This window comes from Nerophis lumbriciformis, linkage group LG01, assembly GCF_033978685.3.
Source record: "Nerophis lumbriciformis linkage group LG01, RoL_Nlum_v2.1, whole genome shotgun sequence".
Taxonomy (NCBI): Eukaryota; Metazoa; Chordata; class Actinopteri; order Syngnathiformes; family Syngnathidae; genus Nerophis; species Nerophis lumbriciformis.
In genome coordinates, this window is record NC_084548.2 from 59,940,970 (window position 1) to 59,952,500 (window position 11,531).

The 11,531-nt window shown below is 43.2% G+C and overlaps 1 protein-coding gene across 1 annotated transcript; it reads left to right on the forward strand.

Moving 5' to 3' along the window:
• The first annotated feature begins 3,773 nt into the window (after nucleotides 1-3,773).
• LOC133570496 (uncharacterized) lies at nucleotides 3,774-11,216 on the forward strand. Its single transcript, XM_061923175.2, has 2 exons — nucleotides 3,774-4,175; nucleotides 8,365-11,216. Exons 1-2 carry the CDS (start codon nucleotides 4,073-4,075, stop codon nucleotides 9,183-9,185), a joined length of 924 nt encoding a protein of 307 aa, XP_061779159.2. The 5' UTR covers nucleotides 3,774-4,072; the 3' UTR covers nucleotides 9,186-11,216.
• Nucleotides 11,217-11,531: the final 315 nt, after the last annotated feature.

Genomic DNA, 11,531 nt, shown 5'->3' on the forward strand with positions numbered 1-11,531 from the left:
TTATGAACTTAACTTATTATTCTGTTTTTAGAGAAATAAAACAAATTATAATCATTATTAGTAGCAACAGTTACACTCCCACCAAATCACACAAACCTTAATGTGGGATTTATTTTTAAAATTTTTAACTTCATAATAAACTTCTTCTGTTCTTATACATTTACAATGAATTTGCACTCAAGCAAAAACATGAAACTTAAAGGCCTACTGAAACCCACTACTACCGACCACGCAGTCTGATAGTTTATATCTCAATGATGAAATCTTAACATTGCAACACTTGCCAATAAGACCGGGTTAGCCTACTAAAGTGCAATTTTAAATTTTGCGCAAAATATCCTGCTGAAAACGTCTCGGTATGATGACGCCTGCGCGTGACGTCACGGATTGTAGAGGACATTTTGGGACAGCATGGTGGCCAGCTATTAAGTGGTCTGTTTTCATCGCAAAATTCCACAGTATTCTGGACATCTGTGTTGGTGAATCTTTTCCAATTTGTTCAATGAACAATGGAGACAGCCAAGAAGAAAGCTGTAGGTGGGAAGCGGTGTATTGCGACAGGTGTTGTGCCGGATAACGCACCCCCGCCGTAGAATGCACCCCCTGACTGTTGTGCCGGATAACACAGCCGGTGTTTCATTGTTTACATTCCCGAAAGATGACAGTCAAGCTTTACCATTGGCCTGTGGAGAACTGGGACAACAGAGACTCCTACCAGGAGGACTTTGAGTTGGATGCGCAGACGCGGTACCGTGAGTACGCATGCAGCTGCGGCTTCCAAACATTTGATCGCTTGCCCGTACGTGCATGCCGCTATGTGAATGTCACATACGTAACTTTGGGGACTTTGGGGAAATATATGTGCTGTATGAACTTTGGGGAGGTGAACGGTACTTTGGGCTGTGGGATTGAGTGTGTTGTGCAGGTGTTTGAGTTGTATTGGCGAGTTATATGGACGGGAGGTGGGGGGGTGTTTGTTATGTGGGATTCATTTGTGGCATATTAAATAAAAGCCTGGTTGTGTTGTGGCTAATAGAGTATATACGTATATGTCTTGTGTTTATTTACTGTTTTAGTCATTCCCAGCTGAATATCAGGTCTCACCCGCCTCTCACAGCATCTTCCCTATCTGAATCGCTCCCACTGCCCTCTAGTCCTTCTTTCTCACTTTCCTCATCCACGAATCTTTCATCCTTGCTCAAATTAATGGGGAAATCGTCGCTTTCTCGGTCTGAATCGCTCTCGCTGCTGGTGGCCATGATTGTAAACAATGTGCAGATGTGAGGAGCTCCACAACCTGTGACGTCACGCGCATATCGTCTGCTACTTCCGGTACAGGCAAAGCTTTTTTATCAGTGACCAAAAGTTGCGAACTTTATCGTCGATGTTCTCTACTAAATCTTTTCAGCAAAAATATGGCAATATCGCGAAATGATCAAGTATGACACATGGAATGGACCTGCTATCCCCGTTTAAATAAGAAAATCACATTTCTGTAGGACTTTAAACTCACTCTGCTTCAAGCAGAATAACCACCTTCTGTACAGGTCTGTCAAAAAACACGGTTTTAGTTGTGGGCTTTCCCTTTTTATCAAATGTGGTTTCACTAACCATCAGTTTTAGTTTCCTCACCCTACCATCTGACCCTGGGTAGACATCGGTGATTCTGGCCAGCTTCCATTCATTGCGTGGTGCCAGGTCGTCTTTCAGAAGGACGATGTCATTGACCTTCAAGTTCCTTCTGTTCTTGTGCCACTTTTGCTTTGATTGTAGATTCAAGAGATATTCCTTTTTCCAACGGGTCCAAAACTCATTGGCCAAATACTGGACTCGACGCCACCTCTTCTTAAGGTACAAATCTTCTCTGACTAATTCTCCAGGTGGGGGCAGTATTATTGTTGACTTCATCGTGAGTATATGGTTTGGGGTTAAAGGTTCAGGTCCGGATGGGTCATTTAAGTATTCAGCAGTAAGTGGTCTACTGTTAATGATGGACATGACCTCATACAGTGCTGTTCGTAGTGAGGTACTGTCGAGCGTTTGCGCCGACTGGTCGAGAACAGCCGTAAGAACACTTCTTATAGTTCTACTTTGCCTCTCCCATATGCCGCCCATGTGACTAGCCGCTGCAGGGTTCATAAGAAACTTGCATCCGAGAGCCTTCACTCTTTCTTGATCTATTCCTGTCATGACTTCAGCAAACTCTCTCCTTGCACCAACAAAATTGGTGCCTTGGTCGCATCTTAGCTGACGAACATTTCCTCTTATGGCAATGAATGTTCTTAAAGAGTTGATGAACGCATCAGTTGTCATATCATCAACGACTTCAATGTGTATGGCTCTTGAGCATAGACACGTAAGTATGAGACCATATCTTTTCAAGTCCTTCCTTCCATCTTTAACATAGATCGGACCGAAGCAGTCTATGCCGGTGTAAGTGAAAGGTGGAGTAGTCTCTGTTCTATCTTCAGGTAAGTCACCCATTCTCTGTTCTTCAGTACTCCTTCTGTACTTTCGACACTTGACACATTTGAAAATGTGTGACGAGACGGCAATGCTGAATCCTAGGACCCACCATCCATTGACTCGCAGTTCGTTCATTGTCATTCTACGTCCTTGATGATGCACCTTCTCGCGAAAGTGCTTAATAAGCAAGGCTGTCCGCTGTGGACACTCCAAGACAAAAAATGTAGGTGTAGCGAGCGCTGCGCGCCCCCGCGAAGAAAATACATTTTTGGCAGGCATTCACATTTTGCCACAACACACATGGGGGAAAGTCCTAGTTGGAAATACAGCCAAATTAACTCCTGAACTGGCATTTTCACACACACCTCAAACCATCTGCACGCATCCAATGCTTTCTGGTGTGCACCAGAAACTATCTCGTGCGCACGAGAAACTATCTTGTGCGCACGAGATACATATCTAAAAAAAAACTACAAAAAAACAAATGATAAAAAAAAAAAAAAATCCCCCATGTCCCTTTAGGGGCTCCATACAAAAGACCAAAAAGAAACAAAATAAAAAACTACACACAATATTATTTTTTTTCTTCAATGTTAATCATTTTTATAATATATTTTAGAATGTGGGGTATATATATATATGTATATATATATATATATATATATATATATATATATATATATATATATATATATATATATATATATATATATATATATATATATATATATATATGTATATGTATATATATATATATATATATATATATATATATATATATATATATATGTATATATATATATATATATATATATATATATATATATATATATATATATATATATATATATATATATATATATATATATATATATATATATATATATATATATATATATATATATATATATATATATATATATATATATATATATATATATATATATATATATATATATACCGGTATATAAATAAAACAAATACATTTCAAAAGAACATGAAAACCTCCCACCTTCTAAAATACATTATAAAAACGATTAGCATCTAAGAAAAAGAAACAAAATATCATGTGTAATATTTATTTTGTCTCTTTTGGGTTTTTTCTTTTCTTATGCTACTGTTGTTTCAATACATTGTTAAATATTTGAATATTATTACGAAAAGAAGTTGTATGTATTTGTTTTGAGAATACACACTTGTATATTTATTTTCGGGTTGTTAAATTATTTGCACTTTGGGGACTCGTTACTTGCTTCTCTCGCGAGATCTGACAACAGTGCGCGCGAACCAAACACGGCGAGGATAAATCAAGATGGCGTTTGACGGAGAAGACGTTATTACAGTCGTCACAGTTCAGTGTTCTTAATCTGTGCGTCCATGTACACATATATGTCCTTTATTAGACTCTATTAAAATAGAGTAAACATCGTTGAGAATTGTTTGCATCCGGTTATATTGGTCTGAGCGCACTTTGATGCTACTCGAGCTAGCTTAGATTGCTAGTTAGCTTAGCTTGTTAGCTGCTAACAAAGAGAGGCGGAAGTGATCAAAACACATCGCTAAGCAGAGATCAAGTGTGAGTGTAAAGTGTTGTGATTGTGTGAAAATGTGCGAAAGAACGATAGCAGAGTACGAGGAGGAACTTTGTCCAACAAAAGAGGAGAAGGAGCGACAACATCAAAAACTTCAAGTTGTGTTACATAGAACAGGTTTGTTTACTTCTTACTCTCACATGTTTACTAACTTTATATTTATTTATTAACACTATTCTTAAATAGATTGTCTATAGGATGATGAATTGTCACGTGAGGATGGTTGTTTTAAAAACATCATAAAAACGAGACAGTTTCAGACACACAATATTTATGAGAGGTTGATGTTCCTCTCAGTTTGTAACAATATGTATCAACATGTTTACATAAAACACACACAGTTATCAGGGGAATATTCCAGAGAGCAGGTTACCATGGTAACCTAAGCTGTAAACCTCGCCTGCTAACTGGCAGGTTTTCTGGGGAAAAATACACCCAGAGTGTTCAATGTGTAGCAATCCATCCATCCATTTCTACCGCTTGTCCCGTTTGGGGTCACGGGGGGTGCTAGAGCCTATCTCAGCTGCATTCGGGCGGAAGGCGGTGTACACCCTGGACAAGTCGCCAACTCGTCACAGGGCCAACACAGATAGACAGACAACATTCACACTCACACACGAGAGCCAATTTAGTGTTGCCAATCAACCTTCCCCAGGTGCATGTTTTTGGGGGTGGGAGGAAGCCGGAGTACCCGTAGGGAACACACGCAGTCACGGGGAGAACAGCCCCTTGAGACTTTCATCTCACATATTCGCGAGATAAAAGTGAAGTTTCCATGGACTCACAAAGACTAAAACAACTCATTTACAGGAGACATGGCATAGGATGAAGTTAAAAAGGTTGACTTTATTTACACTCACCTTAGTGTTTACCATGAAGTCTTTCTTTTGACAGCCCTTCGCCGTAAAGTTGTCCCAGTGCAAACTGAGGCAGTATTTGTCATTGATAAAACTTTCGTCGAATTAAAATTTACGACCAATAAAAACGCAATAAACGGGGACGGACATTTGACCCGGCAAATGTAAACAAAACAAAACACCGGCGGAAAGCGATAATCGATAAAAAATAAAAACAAAAAACAAACTGGGCGTAGGGCTGAGCGATATATCTATATACGCGATATATCGCGGATTTGTCTCTGTGCGATATAGAAAATGACTATATCGTGATATCGGAGTACCGTATTTTCCGCACTATAAGGCGCACCTAAAAACCACAATTTTTCTCAAAAGCTGACAGTGCGCCTTATAACCCGGTGCGCTTTATTACGATTCATTTTCATAAAGTTTCGGTCTCGCAACTTCGGTAAACAGCCGCCATCTTTTTTCCCGGTAGAACAGGAAGCGCTTCTTCTTCTACGCAAGCAACCGCCAAGGAAAGCACCCGCCCCCATAGAACAGGAAGCGCTTCAACCGCCCCCGGAAGAAGAAGAAAAAACGCGCGGATATCACCGTACGTTTCATTTCCTGTTTACATCTGTAAAGACCACAAAATGGCTCCTACTAAGCGATCCGGTTCATAAAAAGACGCAATCTCTCCATCCGCACACGGATTACTACCGTATTTCACAGCTGATATTCCTGTGAACCGCACTGTGGAACGGGAGCACGTACGGTGAATATTCGCACCACAGGGAATGAGAAGTCATCCTTCACTGTGGTTCTAGCTTGCCATGCTAACTTCCACCCATGATGATATTCAAAAGGAAGACCTTGCCAAAAGAGACCTTTCCAGCCGGCGTCATCATAAAAGCTAACTCGAAGGGATGGATGGATGAAGAAAAGATGAGCGAGTGGTTAAGGGAAGTTTACGCGAAGAGGCCGGGTGGCTTTTTTCACACAGCTCCGAAGGCGAACACACCTTCACTAAGACGGGCAGATAGCGCCGGTCGACATACGCCAACATCTGCCAGTGGATCGTAAATGCCTGGGCAGATAGTTTCGGTCACAACTGTGGTCCGAGCTTTCCGGAAGGCAGGATTCACAGAACTGCTGCACAACAACAGCGACACTGAATCCGATGACTTCGACGAGGCGGAGCCGGCCATTTTTGGATCCCACGCTTGCGCAACTTTTCAATTCGGACACCGAAGACGAAGAATTCGAAGGATTTACGAATGAAGAATAACTTCAGAAGGTGAGCGCTATGTTTATTTTGTGTGTTGTGACATTAACGTTCGAGCAACATTATGTTGCTATTTATTGCTCTACACCATTTTGAATTTTACTATGTTTGTGATTGCACATTTGCGTACATTTTGGGACAGAGTTGTTAGAACGCTGGTTTTCAATATATTATTAAAGTTTGACTGAACTATCTGACTGTTTTTTTGACATTCACTTTAGCGCAGCGTTTTTTTGACATTCACTTTAGCGCAGCGTAGGCGCGGCTTATAGTCCAGGGCGGCTTATTGGTGGACAAAATTATGAAATATGTAATTCATAGAAGGTGCGGCTAATAATCCGGTGCGCCTTATAGTGCGGAAAATACGGTATACGTTCTCACGCAGTTGCTTTTAGCTGCTGGCATTACACGACAGGCTCTTCCCACTCCTTGTGTCTCCTTCTCACAGACAGCAAGCGCACATTCTTACATACGTCACATACTGTCACGTCATACGTCACATACGTATATGCCCTCGCGGCGCAGAGACGTAGCAGCATGGCTAAAGTTAGCTGTGGTGCGACTGGTAATACGAGAGAAAGAAGGTGCGAATCTGGTAACAAATGAAGGAAGAATTAATTCCCAAGAAAAACAGCAAGTGGTCCGTCGTCTGGCGGTGGTTTGGCTTCAAGTGGGAATATGTCGAACAGACAACCGTAATTTGTCAAGTGTGGGGCAAAAGCGTTGCTATAAAAAGTAGCATTACTGCTAATACGTAGCATCATTTGAAAAGTCACCCGCTAGAGAATCAAAAGTGCTTACTCTAAATGTCAACATCTTTGTTCTGTGCCACACCATCAAAATGCCGAGGCAAACATTTCCACATCAACGCCGCATGAAAAAAAGAGTCCACGACAAAAGGAGATAACGTCCGCAGGAACCTACCACAAAGCGAAGGACGAACACTATTTGATTTCCTATTATGCAGCTCATTTTTATTTGACACTTATTGAAATATCTTGTGTTACATCATGTTTTTAAACTATTGTAGTGGCGTTCTCTACAAAAAGTGCACTTTAATTTAGTGTTGTTTTGATAAGTCATCTTAGTGACGTCATGCACAAAAAAGTGCACTAATAGCTTGTTTTAAAATGTCTCTGACAATCTTGCACTTTCTGTTTTGGAAATGACATGAATGTTTGTGCCACTGCTTAATAACTGTTTAATAAATACCGTTTTGGTAAATTGACTTAGTTGTGATTTCTTTCTCTGCCTGAAAGTTTAAAATGAGCATATATTAATGCAGTATGAAGAAGAATGTTTTAATGTAGACACATAGAATCATCAACCTGCTGTGATTATATGCATCAAGTGTTCATTCAAGGCTAAGGCAAAATATTGAGATATATATTGTGTATCGCGATATGGCCTAAAAATATCGAGATATTAAAAAAAGGCAATATTACCCAGCCCTAACTGGGCGGTAAAACATTTCATTTTTGTCCAAGGGACGCGCGGGCTTCCGGAATTGCGCGTCCTTTCTGATTTCAATGCGTAAAAAGACCCAAAAAGTGCGTTAATGCCAACACTTGGATTGGAAAAAAAAATAAAAATTGCAGTTTCTCCTTCAAATAAGCACATAACTAATGCAAACAGGTGCCACTTCTACATACAGCTACAAAAGTAAAACACAAGTTTAACATGTAAATGTGGCAAATATAAACATCCATCCATCCATCCATTTTCTACCGATTGTCCCTTTTGGGGTCGCGGGGGGTGCTGGAGCCTATCTCAGCTGCATTCGGGCGGAAGGCGGGGTACACCATGGACAGGTTGGCACCTCATCACAGGGCCAACACAGATAGACGTTTGCTTGTTAAATCAGTCCTCCTAAACCACTTTTACAAACATATTCTAGCCAGGCTTCAGGCTTCTGAAAAGTAGGTTTTCATTTTTTTAGTCCTGTTCTTTGTTCTCTTTCGGGTGTACAAGCAGCTGTCTTGTTTGTATGTAAGGTTTTACTGCTGTTTATTTTTTTCACGGGTTGTTGTATTACTTCCGTTATTCCCTGATGTACGGTCTGGTTTTGACATCTTGAATGTCAACATTATCAGAACATATGCTGGTGCAGGACAATGTGTCATGTGACTGGGTACATCTGGACTTTTCTAAAGCATGTGTTTGTCTAACTTGTGTCCTGCAGACGTCTGTGAAGAACATCACCCTGAGCAGCAATTGCTGATCTCAAGCATGTTTAACGCTGCTTGTCTCGTCATGCCTGATGGTTCGGCGCCATTACAACAGCCAGTCGCAGCTACCGCAGTTTTTGCTGCAACAGTGACACTCCCGGAGTTCTGGCAGAACAATCCTGAGCTCTGGTTCCAGCATGTGGAAGCCCAGTTTCGACATCAGGGGATTAAAGCAGATGAGACACGGTACTACCATGTTGTCACTGCTCTGAACGCTCAAACGACGCGGAGAGTTATGGGCGTGCTGAGGGATCCTCCGGCGGCAGACAAGTACGGTGCGTTAAAGACTTTATTGCTGCGGCTGTACCAGCTGTCCGACGCCGAGCGAGCTGAGCGCCTCTTGTCTCTCAACGGCCTGGGAGACCGCAAGCCTACCGAGCTAATGGATAACATGCTCGCATTGCTCGGTTCCAGGGATGCATCGTTCCTGTTTGTGCAGCTGTTTCTCCGTCAGCTACCGCCCCCGGTACGCACGGCGCTCGCCAACTCGCCGTTAGTCACCACGAAAGATTACCGAGGTTTGGCTGAAGAGGCGGACAGGATTCTTCTAGCTGGTCGCCAGTTCAGCGTTCAAGCCCTGCTGCCTGCATCGACCTGGAATGCACATGAGGAGCTCGATGCTAGCGCTGTGGCTGCAGTGTCGGACCGTCGCCGCAGGGAGGCGGAGTTATGTTTTTACCACTGTCGTTTTGGGACTAAGGCAAAGCGCTGCGTGTCGCCTTGCGCTTTCCCGGGCCAGGGAAACGCCAGGGCCGGTGCTCAGTGGCAGCAGTGAGCACGGGCAGAGCGGATAAGCTGCTGTTTGTCACCGACGGCTTGTCGGGCCGCCGCTAGCTGGTGGACTCGGGCGCCCAGCGGCGTATCCTGCCTGTATCAGCTGTGGAGAAGATGGAAGATGGCCATGGACCCCCGCTGAGTGCCGCCAATGGAACCGGCATCCGCACTTTCAGCACCAGGTCATTGACTGTTTCGTTTTCTGACCGCACGTTCACCTGGGACTTCGTTATTGCCTCTGTGGCCGTACCTATTCTTGGGAAAGATTTTTTTTGTGTGCAAATAGACTGTTGGTGGACATCTCGAATGGCCGTTTAATTGACTCTGTTGCTTTCTCCACTATTCCATGCACACTGGGGGTTCCGGGGCCTATGACCCTCGCCAACATGCTCGCTGTTGGGGATGTTTGTCAATGGCTCCTTGCAGGGTTTCCAGAACTGACTACCAACGTTTTTGGCAGCGGTCGCAGAGCATGGGGTGGAGCACTTCATCCCTACAGTGGGCCCGCCTGTTTTTGCCCAGGCACAGCGGCTTGACTCTGCTAAACTGGCCCTAGCACAACAGAAATGTGCCACTATGGAGAGACTTGGGATTGTACGGGGTTTCAAACGTCCTTGGGCTTCGCCTCTACTTATGTTACCGAAGCCTGGGGGGATGTGGCGGCCTTGTGGTGACTTTCACCGACTGAATAATGTCACCATGCCGGACCCGTTACCCCATGCTGCTCATTCAGGACTTTTCTTCACGGCTGGCTTCAGCGTCTATTTTTTCAAAGGTAGATTTGGTGCGTGGCTACTACCAGGTACCTGTACATGAGTTGGACATCCCGAAGACTGTAATAATAACTCCTTTTGGATTATTTTAGTTTTTGAGGATGCCATTTGGCCTGCGGGGGGCAGCACAGACTTTTCAGTGGCTCATGGACTCTGTTCTAAGGGATTTACAATTTTTGTTAGTTTATTTTGATGATATTCTAGCGGCCAGTCGATCAGCCGGGGAACATCTGATACATTTACGGCTGCTGTTTAGCCGGTTGAACGAACATGGGCTGATTGTGAACCCGACCAAGTGCCAATTTGGAGTAACAAACATTGACTTTCTTGGCCACCGGGTGTCCTCGCAAGGTGCTGTTCCCCTGCCAACATGGGTGGAGGCAATTTTCCATGCCCACTAACTGTCAAGCTGCTTCAGGACTTTCTCGAAATGGTACATTTTTATAACAGTTTCATTCCACACGCAGCTCATCTCAGGCACCCCCTATATGGTGCATTAAAGAGGAGGAAAGGTTCACAGGAGGTGAACTGGTCTCTTGACAAGATGCAAGCTTTTGAAGACACAAAGTCTTCTCTGGCCAGTGCAACCTTGTGAGCACATCCCTCCCCTACTGCTCCTTTGGCTCTCACTACTGATGCCTTAAATGTAGCCGTTTGTGCGGTTTGCCTTCTTCAGCAGGCAACTCAGGGCAGCCGAACGGAAATACAGCACTTTTGACAGGGAGCTCCTGGCCTTGTTCCTGGCGACCCGCCATTTCAGGTTCCTGTTGGATTGTTGCGATTTCACAGCTTTTGTGGACCACAAACCTCTGACTTATGCCATGGCTAAAACTTTAGACCGCTGGTCTACCCGCCAGCAACGCCAGCTTGCATCCATCTCAGAGTTCACTATAAAAATTAGGCATGTGTTAAGTTAAAAGTTAAAGTTAAAGTACCAATGATTGTCACACACACACTAGGTGTGGTGAAATGTGTCCTCTGCATTTGACCCATCTCCCTTTCCCCCCCCCTGGGAGGTGAGGGGAGCAGTGGGCAGCAGCGGTGGCCGCGCCCGAGAATAATTTTTGGTGATTTAACCCCCAATTCCAACCCTGGATGCTGAGTGCAAAGCAGGGAGGTAATGGGTCCCATTTTATAGTCTTTGGTATGACTCGGCCGGGGTTTGAACTCACGATGGCTACATATGTGGAAGGTTGTAAGGAATAGATTGGTTTTTAATAATCTAAATTTCTGAATAAACAACTACACATGACAATTAATGTTTCTAAAAGTTTTTCATGATTTTTTCCCCTTTCTTAGAATCCCTTAAACAATATACATTTTAGAAAACATGGTAAAGTTTGGAATGTTAGGGTAAAGTTAATAATGTACATCATCCCACAGAGCTTTACTGTACATCCATCCATTTTCTACCGCTTGTCCTTTTCATTTTATATGTATAGCCTTTAATCACAAACTTGTCCGCCAAAGGTGTTGTGTTTTGGAAAAACTCCTTCTGTCAGAGTGCTGTTCAACACAGTAGAGAGGAACCCAAGGATGTGGACGGACGCTGAGAAAAACAGTTTTTACTGCGG